At 45.4% G+C, this 13,814-nt stretch overlaps 1 protein-coding gene across 2 annotated transcripts; it reads right to left on the bottom strand.

Moving 5' to 3' along the window:
• Positions 1–677: 677 nt before the first annotated feature.
• On the bottom strand, positions 678–13,810 carry prkcq (protein kinase C, theta). 2 transcript variants are annotated; one of them, XM_061761941.1, is made up of 20 exons: positions 13,175–13,256; positions 12,894–12,957; positions 12,693–12,806; positions 8,064–8,270; positions 5,878–6,077; positions 5,338–5,398; positions 4,855–5,023; positions 4,732–4,763; positions 4,569–4,654; positions 4,125–4,254; positions 3,928–4,037; positions 3,722–3,842; positions 3,491–3,648; positions 3,249–3,422; positions 3,081–3,172; positions 2,954–3,016; positions 2,259–2,394; positions 1,919–2,107; positions 1,727–1,855; positions 678–1,176 (listed from the first exon to the last, which is right to left on the bottom strand). In XM_061761941.1, the coding sequence occupies exons 1-20, from the start codon at positions 13,247–13,249 to the stop codon at positions 1,027–1,029; spliced, it is 2,460 nt and encodes an 819-aa protein (XP_061617925.1). In that variant the 5' UTR covers positions 13,250–13,256; the 3' UTR covers positions 678–1,026. The 2 variants fall into 2 exon arrangements, with proteins under 2 accessions (XP_061617925.1, XP_061617926.1); XM_061761942.1 differs by lacking the exon at positions 678–1,176 and having other exon boundaries at positions 1,919–2,057; positions 2,300–2,394; positions 13,175–13,810.
• Positions 13,811–13,814: the final 4 nt, after the last annotated feature.

Raw genomic sequence — 13,814 nt, 5'->3', positions numbered from 1 at the left:
AAGGCTCATCAAACAACTGGAAGACAGAACGCTGAAAATGATTGGCAGCAATGGCCTTCAGATTTGAATACACGTCCACCGCCAAATTGCAGAATGCGCAATAAAAGTATAACCGCTTTTGTCAAACTTCAGCATTCTGTCTTCCAGTACTGTTTGATGAGCCACTTGACTGCCATGACCATCTTAAAAGAAATCGTTAAAAAAGTAAACAAACTGCATTACAACTCGAGTGCACAAAAGCAAACTTTTTGTGACAAGTCAAATGTGTTTTAAATTTCTGTTCCACTTTAAAGCGAATACTTTTGACTGAGGTCATTCTAAGTTACTATGCCTTAAGAAATGAATAGAACTTGGATCAAATCTATCTGACTGAAAAGGTCTTTCTCTAGCTACTTTATTATTGCACACCGAAACAAAGCATGAAAAACAGTTGTCCTACTTACGTCAAGTTGCTGGCGGCAGCCGCACTTCGACAAGATGACCAAATTCACTGGGAAAAAAAAAATGGCACAGTAATCAGATTAGCGATACAAAATCAGACTGTTTTTTGCCCCTTTTAAGTTTCAACAACTTCTGCTCACTCACCCTTTCTCGCAAAATGGCGTCAGCGTCTGCACGCCATTTTTCCACAAACTCAAAAAATGTCGAGGCTGAGGAAAATTGTCTCAAACACATCATCGACATCATGTGTTTTATTACCCGCAAGTCAAAACGATGAGTGCCATCGGCACTTCTGAGGTACGCTAAGAAATCAAAACTGACGTTACATTACAACAAGAGGATTGATTATTGATAGTCCAACATGTTCCACAACAAGCACCCTGATAAAAACAAACATTATACAAGAGGTCTGAATAGTTGCTACACTTAATTACATTCATTAGAAGATGCTTTTATTATGATTATTATTTAAGTGACATTTAACTAGAATGAAAACCTGTCAGTTTTTGTCTTGCGTGGCCGCAGAGACAAGGCTGCTGTTTTTTTTTTTTTTTGCTTTAAAGTCGGACCGGTCGCCGGCGAAGCTCAGCGAGCCGCCACGTGGGGATTGACCAAGGAGAAGTTCCGGAACGCAGTCTGGTCGACGCTGTTCATGAGCACGCGGTCGGCGCACGACAGGCGCGGCTTCTCGTTGATGAACTCTTTGTCGAAGTTGCCGCAGTCGCTGGGGGACGTCTAGGAGCACAGACACGTCACGTCCAAATGATGTTAACGCAGTGTTTCCCAACTTTTATTGAGCCAACGCACTTATTTTACATTCGAAAAAAATGCCACAAAAGCTATGTACAGTGGTGCCTTCACGATTTTATTTTATTTTTTGCTTTGACTTGCAAGCAAAAATGTAAGAGTTCCGGATGGTGGCAGCGAACTCAATTCACTTCACACAAAAAAAGAAGGTTCACGTTGTTTATATATGATATAATATGAAAGTCCAACAATAGCAATAATATTCAGTCACTGGTATATATTGTGTGTCAGATGATTTAAGATTTTCTCTTTAGTTAAGTCAAGGCACCGCTGTACAGTGAAATAAAAATCATCTCAATTTACTCAAATTTCTCTGTGAAATCGGGGCCTGTTCAGTTGAATGTTTATATATTATTCTGTTGTATGAATGGCAACAGGCAGGTTAATTGCGCCATCTAGTGGAAGAGCATGTAAGTGTTCTGCCCGTCACTAGCATCGATATCACGCAGTCCACTAACTGATACAACCTGGAACTTACCAAGGTCGGCTTGAAGGGAGGCACCACCTTCCGCTCTTCCAGGGCCTTCCAGTCGGTGGCGGCGAAGAAGCCGTGGAGCCTGATGTTTCCCTTCGCTCCCAGCCGCTCCTCGGGCTCTCGGACAAACAGCTGCAGGAAAGGCGGAGCGGTGAGAGCGGACGCAGCGAGGACAACCCCGTGTCCGAGCCTGACCTTGATCAGGATGTCCTTGGTGTCTCGGGTCAGCCAGCGGGGGTACGCGGGGTCGTCGGTGCGTATGGACTGAAAAAGCTCCTCCTCATCTCGGCCGTGGAAGGGAGACTGACCGATGAGCATCTCGTACAGCAGGACGCCGAACGACCACCAGTCCACCGAGCTGTTGTACTTCTGGCCCAGCAGGATCTGAACAGAGAGGGTGTTCATAAAAAATAAAAATACAAAATCAAGTGGAATATCGTCGTCAGGCACTTGGGGGACTTAAGTTGCGGCGCTTGCAAATCGAGGTACAGCTTACTGTACGCGATTGCACACGGTGAGCCGCACGTGTGATCACCTCGGGAGCGATGTAGTCCGGCGTCCCGCAGAAAGTGGACGTCCTGGCCTCCGACATCTTCTCCTTGCACATGCCGAAGTCTGCGATCTTGATGTGGCCCTCAGAGTCCAGCAGCACGTTGTCCAGCTTCAGATCCCTGCACGGACACGACAGGAAAGAAAAGGTGGACTCTGGTTGCTACCTTGCTACGTGTTAGCATTACAACTGGTAGCATTGTATAGGCCAGAGTAGTTCTACAAGGCAAGTCAAACTCACCATAAATCCTTCATCAATGCAGGTTTCAGACTTGCAACAACGAACAGGGACATTCGAAATTTCCAATCAACTCAAGTTTATCTGTGTAGCCCTTAAATATTTGAATTCAACAGCCGTTAATGGCAGTGAATGAGTTCATCCCAAAGAGTCTCAAAGGGCTTCAGAGGACCACAGTTGGCAACGACCGTCAACAATAGTCGATGTGCTACTTTACTCATATTACTGTCGTACAATTAAACTGTATTCATTATCTTCCATTCCGCAACATCTTCATCTTCTGTTTTCACTTGTGTAGATGACATTTAAAACACAAATAATCCCTCCCCAATGGTGCTCTTTGTACTGTATTATTGGTATGTGTGTGAATATTGCTGCAGTGAGTCTCAATACCCCTCACGGGATGAACGAAGTATCAATCTATCGACAGTATCTGTTCCCACCTGTAGATGATTCCTCTGGAGTGCAGGAACTGAAGGCCGCAGACGATCTCGGCCGCGTAGAAGCTGCAGGAAGAGAGGAAGTGTGAGGGGCGGTCCCCGCGAGACAACCCGGGACACGAGCGCCTACGTGGATCTGTGCAGGTCGAACTTGTGGCAGTTCTGGATGTGGAACATGAGGTCGCCTCCGTTCAGGTACTCCATCACAAAGAACAGGTTCTCCTGGAGGAGGAGGAAGCGCGGATCGAGCTTGATTTTGCCTGGCAGGAGATCAAAGATGGAGGCTGAGGAGGGTTACCTTGGTCTGGAAGGTGCAGTGCAGGTGCGTGAGGAAGGGGTTTTCCCAGGCTAAAGAGAGGACCCTCCTCTCCACCATGGTGGACTCCAAGTCATCGTCCATCAGAACCACGTCCTTCTTCAGAGCCTTGATGGCAAAAAACCGAGCGCTCTTTTTCAGCTCGGCTAAAAACACCTGAAAAAAACAGTACTAAGTAGTAAGGCCGTGTGAAAGAGTTTTTTGTCTTTGGCGAGTGTCCCGACCTTGCCAAAGCTCCCCTTCCCCAGCAGCTTGTGTAGGACGAAGTCGTCGATGGAAAACTTGGGCTGATCCTGCGCAGGAAAATCGTAAAGATGTTCCTCCTCCTTGAGCGGTGGCTTGTCGGCCACTGCCGGTCCCTCCCAGGGCACGCCCTGCACCTCTGCGGGAAGCACACTTGGGGGTTACGAGCGCCCCCCGCAGGACAACAAGCGTATGAACGAGGGTGCCGTTACTTGCAGGAGTCGCGGAAGCTGGCGAACTAGTTTCCGGCGCGCTCGCCCAGATCAGTCCCGGCTGGTCGACGCCTACGGGACCTTCCCGACCGACAATGTCACTTTCTCTGGTGCTCCTGGCCTAAAGGATGACGGGCGACATGCTGGGACATGAGCACGGAGAGACCGGAAGAGTTACAGAAAGGCTTTCCCCGCCCACTCCCGACCTGCTGTTTGCGCTCGATGATGGCCAGCGCTTCGGCCATCAGCTTCTGGTTGACTCCGCACAGGTTGGCCACTTTCTTCTGACACTTGTGGTGGACGTTCATGCCACATTCTAGTCCCGCAAAGCAAACCGTTGAGCATGTGACGCAAAGCAGACATTTCTGCGCTGACGCCGACGTGTAAACGTGTCCCCTCTCACCCTCACATTTGAGCCCCTGCTTGGCCAGCCCCCACAGGAGTGTCCCGCAGTGTTCGCAGAAGGTGGGGCTCTTGTAGTTGTGCACTTTGAACCTGTGCGGCATGTCGATCTTGAAGCGCTCCTTGTGGATCTGCAACACAACGCATCCACGTTAGCTACCGCCGCTAGTTAGCGCCGCAGATGCCCTTTCAATAAACATTCGTACACCAGTTGCTACGGTCACAACTGACGCTGTAATGGCAAAAAAGTCACACAAGTGCACTTTTTGTTGTCTAATTACGCAAAATCACGCGTTACCGATAACTTGATAAATTAATGACATACTCGGTAGAATACGCGATTCTAAAAGTCATTGACAGCTGCAACCCAAGACATAACACACGTGGAGTGTCATCGTCTCCCACGACCCCAAGATGGGACCAGCTCATCGGATGCGTTCGTTACCATGGTTTCCTTGCTGTTGATGGCCGAGCCCGTGCATTTGGCGATGACCTTGTCGACGCATTTCTTGTGTATGGCCGCGTTGCATTCTGCGGGACGCACAAAAGAGGGAGCGGTGAGACAGATGACGCGATGGAACCGTGTGTGAAAGGGGTGCGACACTCACGTCTGCACTGGTAACCTTGCTTGTTAAGACCCCTGCCGCAGAGCACACCAGATCAAAATATATTGGTTCAAAGCAAAAGGAAAAAAAACAGGCTGAATGAGTGCAGAGATGCGAGCGGCGCACCAGACAAACTCTCTGCAGACGGAGCAGAACGTCGGCTGCGGGAAGAAGGTGGCGCTGAACTCGTGACACTTGACCAGGTGAATTTTGGCCTGTTTGATGGCGCCGCGCCGATGATGGAGCGCAAACAGACCCTCGCGCTCGGAATCGCCGTCAGCCTGCCCCGTCGCGTCTGAAACAACAGCATAACATTTACGTTTCAATCTGCCGGGAACATAAAGGACAGGAAGTGGCGCCCACGGCACTTGTTCTGCGCCGCGACGACACGGGTCTATTTATATATGCATTTAAAAAAAAACAACAAGGGGCCTTCTTCCTGTCACTTCCAAGACTCGGCGTGGTGTTAATGTCAGGAAAAGTACAAGCAATACATTTTGTTCTTAAATTGAGAATATGCCGTTAAGCTGGATTTATTCAAACGAGTGGAGTCTCTCATTCATGACTTTGTAAATATAATTTGGAAGTTTGCATATTAAAATGACTCACCGCTCATCTCCAAGTAATATTTGGCCTCCATGCGCAGGCGGCCCTGCGGCTTCAAGTCCAACTGAGGCAGAAGACAACAAGAACGAGCGATCATTTTGGAGGCAAACTGCTAGAGAATCCGTATTTTTTGTAAAAAGTAACAAAATATGTTCTTGTGTCCTACCAAATTTTTATCAAGAGTCCTGCATTTACCCATTTTTTCCTACAATTGGTTAGTTAAAATACGTGTATTCATTTATCTAATTATATGATTGAATGATTTATTGTAAATAAAAAATATGTATACACCCGCACTATATTGACAAAGGTATCGGGACAGGGCCGAGTGAATCAATCAATGACATTTGAAATTTCAGCTCTTGTTGTCCCCGAATCTCGATGTTCTCTTTTCCATTCAAGGTGCATCGGTTGGGATGTTTTCACGTCAAGTGAGCAGTTGCAGCTGCGCTTCAAGTCAGCTATGAGCAAAGCTGAGCGCTAACAGATGGCGGCGATGTCGCTCCTAAAAGGGAAAAGTGTACGGCGGCTTTACGCACGCACCCACATCTCCAGCTTGCCGTTCTCCTTCCTGCAGCGCGTGGCCAGCGAGTCCAGCTCCACGGTGGCCTCCGACTTGAGCTCGGCCGTGCGGTCCTTCACCATCACGTGCATGACGCGCCTGTGGTGCACGTGCGCGTCGAAGGTGGTGCTCCAGGGGGGGTACATGGTGGGCTTCTTCTGCTTGTACACCTGCCCCTTTTCTGCAAGGGGAGAGGGCAACTGAGACACTCACAGTGGTACCTCAATTTACAGCTTAATGCTAACACACAATCCAAACCGCCATAGACGGGCTAACGAAACTAGCATTGATGTAGCTGCGTTATAACCCTTAAAGCAACGAATATTTGAACACAACACTAGATGGAAAATATATCAATATGAAGGCATATATTCTTTATCCTCTGCAAACGACCGTTACTGCGGCTTATGAGCCGTTGTGACCGTCTTCTTCATGTACAGCTGCGTGTCTGTTTTTTACTGCTCCCTGGTGGCCAAGACATACAGACTGGAAGAAACGGCACAAAGTCCATTGAATTGAAGAACACATTTTTTTTCTATTTTTATAGATCTGTGTGACTTTGTTGTTCTTACACGACATTATTTGTACACATTCTCGTTAAATTTTTTAAAGCAAAAATCATAAACCAGATGACAGTAACAATATTGACAAAAAGAGGGACCCCAAATTCATATTTTGCCATCAATAGTTTCTATTTGACAAACAAACCAAGAGGATTTCACGCTTGTGGTTTTCCAGGATGGCATCTAAAGCATTGACCTTGTGCCCGCGAGATCCGCGTGATTATCGGCACTTATTGACATCTGCTGGATTTGATTTTTTTTGGTCCTCCGTGTTATAATAACGTGGCGCATATCCACTTGCATAACGCCCACATGCCAGCACAATAAAGCCAGCTAAGCTGCTGGTGGTCTACATAGTCGGCTCATCGTCTGTCTGCCATCTGCGCCAGAATGCAAACTGCAAACGCGTCCGGCGGGACTTTTGAGAGCAGGTGACGCCGCTCTAGGGTGGCTTGGTGTCACTTCCTGTGTTTTTCTCAGAAAAGGTCTCAAAAAATTATAATTATTTTTTTTTTGGGGTTGCAGGCAAGTTTACTGCATTGTTGCACAAACGTAGGTACACCCGAGATTTAATACAAAAAGACCCTTTACAAAGATTATAACGCAAACAATAACTGCAATATTTTTTTTTTTTTTTAAATGAGCAGTGCAAGTTACTGTGGTTTAACATAAGGCAGAGCAAACGTTTGCGCTCAATATACATTTGATTTTTAAAAATGACAGATGTTTATGATGTTATATCGAAGTGAATCATAATTAATTGGCCAATTAAGGAAATGCAAGTCTAAAATTGTTTCAACTAGCGAGTTATTTAGTAAGATAAATGAAGCAAGCACACTATAATGTTGTATTTTATAAAAACATACAGTGATGACAAATAGAATGTCAAGAATTAAACAGTTTTTGCCCCATTTTTTTGCCTCAATTCAATGGACATTGTGCTGCTCCTTCTGTTGTGCGCGCCTATGAGACAAATATGGATAGCTTTACACGGAGACTGTCACGAGAGCTCAGTAAGCCGCAGTGATAGCGGTCGTTCTTCACGGTGGAGAAATGCTCGGGAGTATTGTTACATTTAGCGGTCAAGTCAAAGCAAAACAAAAAAAAGCCAGACTTTGCCCACCACTGCTTTAAAATGGCCAGCAGGTACAAATAAAGTAGTCTTCATAAACAGCGTGACGTTCAGGCAGCATTGCAATCTATCGCATGGCAACAGAAGCCGCCTCAACTTTGCACCACGATGCAAATACTTCCACAGCCGAGAGCCAACGCGTGCAACGAGCCATCTTTCTCTGGTTTCATCTTTTTTTCTCTTTTATCAAAGCTAATTAGAAGCAGCTTTTAACTTGACCCTCTGGGAAGAAGAAAAAAAATGGACCAATGAGGAATATTACTACTTGTGCAAACTAATTTGGTACAAGTTATGATCACCATATTTGGATTGTGGCGATTTCAATGTTTTTGAGCATCTTTAGGCTTTCTAAAGTCAAAAAGTAGTCCTCCTTTTTACATGACCCACCAGCAGCAAGCACGTTAGTAATATATTTTACGACACCTTAATCCGAGTAACTCATGAGGCGAAGTCCTATTTAGCCGCGCCCCACCTGTGTCGACGGCTTCCTTCATGTAGACGGCGCAGTAAGGGTTGAGCACCTCCTCGTGGTACTCCAGGCCCGGCTCCATCTCAAAGCTGGAGAAGCCGATGCGCAGGAAGGGCGACATGGCGGCAAGCCCGCGGCCCGATCTCCGGGAGAGGCGTCGGCTTTCCTCGACGGACGGCGAGCTGTCCTCGTTCCTGCGAGGGAGACGGGCTGTGGCGGCGGAGGAGGAGCAGAGAGGAGATATGACATCAGCGGACATCATCTCCTCTGAAGTCAAACACAGCAGAACTGCCACGAAAAGTCAAATCCATCATCGAGCGCAAATCAAGGCCAAATGTGTTTGCTCTTCCTCTGCCAAGATATTTTTACACAACTACAAAAACTGGAAAAAAATAAAGTCTTACCGGTATCTTGTATTTGCGGAGGATCCCTATCCCTACATTTGTGAATGGCAAACTGTGACTACGCTGCCCACTGCACTTATCCATCCATTTTCCGTACTGCTTCTCCTCACGCGTGTCGCGGATGTCCTGGAGCCCATCCCAGCTATCTGCGGGCGAGAGGCGGGGCCACCCTGAACTGGTCAGCCAATCGCAGGGCACACAGAAACAACCGTTTGCACTCACATTCACACCCACGGGCGATTTAGAATCTTCAATTAACCGACCGTACCAATTTAAAAAACACCAATGTGCTTGTGAAAAATGTGTTTATTCCTTTATGAATGTGCAGAAGGTTTTTTTTTTGTTCATGTTTTCTGGAAACCTTCAAAAATGACTATTAGGTTAATGATATTTAAAAAAAGGCAAAATATCCTGTTTGCCAAGTTGTAACTTCTTACCAGGCAGTTTTTGTGCAAGACCAGTTCACTTGAAGTATTTTCTTCCTAAATATCTTAAAATCGTCGTGTTATTGAGAATTTGACATAAAAATGAGAAATTAGCTGCGTTTACTTGTTTGAAGAAATCTTGCCAAGTCAACTTTCCCTGTTCTACTGGCAGTGAATTTTGCGTCATATTTTCCACATTTCATGGTTTCCATGACAGCAGAAAACAATGTCGTCGCTTCGTGATCGAATGACCCAAAAGGCAGCGCCGACTTCCACAGATTACACTCGTGATATTCGAGGCCCGCGTGTGTGCAGCACTATTAATAGAGCTGAAATCTGAAACGCACGCAAGGAAAATTCATACGCACGGACGTAAGAATTGGGACGCCTTCAGGAAGGGAGACGGGGAAGAAAACGTCCCAGTTTACACCGTCACCCGGTGGCTGTGGGCAGTGTGAAAGGTGCGGCAGATTTGGGCTCGCCCTCTCCAAGGAGTTTGTTAAATTACTGTCAATTACTCACAGGTCTTCACATCATCTACGCGATAGTCAGGGAGGATACAAATTTGGTGGTCGGTCATGTCGAAAAGGGAAGTGACACACTGAGGTGTAAGCATTTGGCCATAATCACTATTGATATTGAATCCAAGCAAACAGCACAACGGGAAGCTGAGCGGGCTAATTAGCAATTCAACGGGAAGCGGCCGCCTTGGCAGCGCGATCGACTTCCCTTGACGTTGAACGCTAAACTTTGCAGTGCAACTTCCTGTCGCGTCTCGACTCATCTCACTTCCTCTCCTGTGACACGCCGACTCGACACATTTAAGAGACTGCAAATTTATGCTTAAACGCGGCTCTTTGGTCTCTTTTTGAAAATATTAAAGCAGGCGCCAAATGGCTTTTTCGGAATCCAAACGTTCCAAGCTGCGCAATGACATTAAATCCACATTGATATTATTTACTCGCGATGTTTACGGCCCGCCCACCCATGGGTGCTCCACATGTGAAGGTCAAGTGTCAGCGTGCCAACTGCCGGAGACCTTTACCCCGGCTTTTTGAAGCGGAGAGGCAAGGTGGTTGCCGAGGGGGCTGGGTGGGGTCAACGTGTGTGGCGAAGCATCTGACTGCTCCACACGCTTCAAGCGTCCCCCGCAGCTCAAAGACGCAACACGAGCCAGCGACACCATTGAAAAAGCTAATTGAAGTCTTTTATCTAAAAAATGTTGACATTATATTCACTTAAATGGTCTCGAGTCTTGAAACAGTGCACCAGCGTGACCACTTATCAACCTCAATATATGCATTAATCTGTAAATACGCCAACACAATTTCAAAGTAATGAATGAGATCAGCGCATCATAGAAAATAAAGATCTAAAATTCAGATGAAGCCGACTGTTGTTAGGAAGAATGAGCAAAATAACATGAGAAACTAACCTAGAGAAGACGATGAGGGTTTGTGCCGAGCCTGACTGCAAGCTGAGTGACTTTTGAGCGCACCAACTCACACGCGCGACGCGCTTGTGCCGGTGATGTGTTCAGGGACCTGGGATTATGTACGTACACATGCACAAACGTACAAACCACATGAGACGGGATGGAAATTTGACCTTTGCATGACAATGTTGAGTGTTGTGTTACATCCAATTTTCAACCTTACAATTTGGTCCTACAAAATCGGAGTGGTCTTAAACACAACATGCTGTATTGTATTGTACTGTGTTATTTCTTTATATTTACACGTTAAGTGTTAGTTTTCAGAAATGATTATCCATCCATTTTCTTCTGTTTATGCGAGGTCGGGTCGCAGGGGGGCAGTAGCTTTAGCGGGGACGCCTAGACTTCCCTCTCCCCAGCCACTTCGTCCGGCTCTTCCGAGGGGATCCCGAGGCGTTCCCGGGCCACCCGAAGGACGTCGTCTTTGCGGCGTGTCCCGGGTCGTCTCCGGGTTTGCACGTGCCCGGAACACCTCACCAGGGAGGCGTCCGAATCAGATGCCCCAGCCACCTCATCCGGCTCCTCTCAACAGCTCGTGATCATAGGTGAGGTTAGGAACGTAGATCGACCGGTAAAGTGAGAGCTTCGCCTTTCGGCTTAGCGCCTCCTTTACCACAACGGACCGATACAAATACTTTTTAATCTAAGGCTCATTTTCCCCCCCTTTGACTAAATTAGACGCCCAAATAGTTTTGTCCACAAGAGGGCGCCACATAATGCCTTTTGCACTACAAGGAAGCACATGAGAGTTCATTGTTAAAGCAGATTAAGATTTTCTGCTTGAAAGGCAGCCAAATAACGAAAAAAATATTAATGATCTTGAGTAAACGCCAACAGGGATTAAAATGTAACGATAAAAAAATCTTGGCAGGAAATGCAGTTGCGCCTGTCAACTTCCTTTCCGCAAGCTAAAAGTCCCTTCCCCTTATGGTTATTTTTTTTTTTACTTCTCTCTGTGACTGTAATATAATAATATTTATATACATCACATTTGAGTCAGTATGTGTCGTTTAACTGCAGATAAAGTGCAACTTCCTGTTCAGAGAAGTGGGGGCTTACCCATTGGAAAATCTTTTGTACTGAGCTGCTGATTTTTTTTTTTTTTTAAACACGTTACCATGGAAACCAGCCCAGCAGCCAACCAGATGCGACGACACTGCAGCCCGCCCCCCCCCCCCCCCCCCCCTCCCAGCTACACTTGCACTACATGCACAGCAGCACATGGATTATCATCATCATCATTATAAACTGATCTGATTTACATTAAAAAGGTGCAAGTTTGGAATGAAAGTGGGTACAACCCGCGATTGTGGCAACACGCTGCGAGGGCGCACGTACGCGCACAAATAGAGCGTGAAAATTCCACGGCCTTGCGTTAAATGTCAGGCATTTGAGTGCAACACTGCAGCCGCTGTTTAAAAGGCTTTTCAATAGCATTCCATTTTATTCCAATTAAACAAAATTAAGACAATTTGGATTCACGCTCTTTTTTTTCCTCAACGCATTGCCGAGGTATCGTATCGGGACTCGCTATCGCCAGATACTCAAGCGAGTGGCTCGGACTCGTGTGCAAAAAATATGACCGTGACATGCCTAATATCAATATGACATTGAGATTTCGCAAAATATTTTCAAGTTGGTGTGTGTTTGGTAGTCTTTTGTGATCAAAGTTACCCCGTCCACTGTTTTATTGGCTTGGATTTTGAGTATTAAGATAACCCTTTAAAGAGGGGAAATTCAGGTGTTACAGTGGCACACGCCAGATTGAAACTTAATTGAAAAAATAAGAACAACAAAAAAAATAAACAGAATAGAAACATACTTTAAGGCTAAAGTGACATGCGGTTTAGTTTTGGCGCAAATAAAACCAGAGCAGCAGTGGGTATGACTTATTTTTACACTTGCATGACAGTTGGTAATGTTAGAAAAATGAGACGTGGGAGGCACGTCTTTGACGTAAAACGGAGTATTTTAGCATGCTTAATAGTGTTTGACTTCTTAAGGTAAAAAGTGAATTTGGTGGTTTCGTAAAAAACATTGCCTTGTACAGTTCAAAGCTTTACGCGATGCAACAGTTTCCGCCTGGATTCGACTGTCTTCTTCTCATTAATCCTATGAGGAAAATGTGTTTACCCGACATTTGAAAACAGGTGAGCGCTAACGTGCTTTTTGGGAGTGAAATGATGCAATGTTGGCAGACTGTGTGTTCAATTGGCCACGACAGCCCGCTTCTAAACATGCAGTCTCTTTTTCAAAGTGGCATTTCATTGCCATCCCTCCCCACTGATAGCATCAGTGAAGGCATTACCTTTTGAAAGAGAGATGAAGGCACAAATTTCAGGCTTTGCTCCTCTCTGCTTGCTTGTATGGAAACGGAGTCGCGGCAGCAGACGGAAGCGACTCCCACGGGCCGTCCACATGACTAATGGACAAAGAAGCATAAAGAGTTGGTCATATATGTGCTTTTTCTCACTGTGTTTTTGATAGTGGACATCATGAGCAGGTGTACCTAATATTGTGGGTGGAAAAAGTTGCACACAGGCAGTCTTCTCTCCCTCAGCAGGCGCTGGCAACTCAATTGAACCGAGATGGAAAATGTGACAAACGGAAAGACAAAATTGCAACACTTTCAAACATGAAACATTCAAGGCTCTCTCGTTACAAGGAGGAATGTTTTTGCAAAAAAACAAAACCCAAAAAATGATTTTTACTTGAATATTGCTGTTTTTCTGTGGGCAAGACTAGTTTCGAACACTAAAGCACACATTCTACATTTAGTGTTGTTCTTACTTCCACCTTCCTCCTGTCATGCTCACACACATGATGATGATGATGATAAAGATGATGATTCCCACTGGAAGACATGAATATTACATACAAGGGCATTATTATTATTCCATACATTATTGCAAGTGTACTCTTGACTGATTGCGTTTGTGGGTAGCAGCAGCATTTGTAGTATAAATTTATTGCTTTTTTTTTTTTTTTTAAACTCAGAAAGTCTGATTTGTTGATTGTACAAATTTGATTGAAATATGCATTGTTTAATGTGCTGAGACTAATGTGGGGGAGAAAAAGCTAACATGGGGCAATTTAAATGCGACGTTTATATTCCAGCAGAACATTTCTTCACTATCTTTTGACTCCCCCAACGAAAAATAAAAATTAAAAGATAAGCCCCCAACGAAAAATAGAAATTAAAGGGATTGAAATTGCTAATAGGGAAGCTAGCTAGCTAATACATGCTACGTAGCCAAGTTAACGACAAAGCCATAAAACGCGTTATTTCAACGTTATTTTATTAATAATACTCCTATGCAAGACATAGCCATTGTAATATAAAAGCCTATTATAAACATAATCATGTTTTGTCGAATGAATGTCAACTAGCATTGAAACATGCTACACAACTACAACACATACTGGAGCT

This window comes from Phyllopteryx taeniolatus, chromosome 22 (genome assembly GCF_024500385.1).
Source record: "Phyllopteryx taeniolatus isolate TA_2022b chromosome 22, UOR_Ptae_1.2, whole genome shotgun sequence".
Lineage (NCBI taxonomy): Eukaryota > Metazoa > Chordata > Actinopteri > Syngnathiformes > Syngnathidae > Phyllopteryx > Phyllopteryx taeniolatus.
The sequence above is the reverse complement of the archived record's forward strand: the minus strand, read 5'-3'. Positions and strand labels throughout refer to the sequence as shown.

Excerpts from the sequence above, each read along its gene's own strand:
- prkcq (XM_061761941.1), bottom strand. The coding sequence starts at position 13,249 with ATGTCTTCCAGTGGGAATCATCATCTTTATCATCATCATCATCATGTG. Across the intron at positions 5,399-5,877 it reads ACGGCAAGCTGGAGATGTGG|TTGGACTTGAAGCCGCAGGG; the intron begins GTGCGTGCGTAA and ends CTTCTGCCTCAG. Across the intron at positions 4,655-4,731 it reads GCAAGGTTACCAGTGCAGAC|AATGCAACGCGGCCATACAC; the intron begins GTGAGTGTCGCA and ends TGCGTCCCGCAG.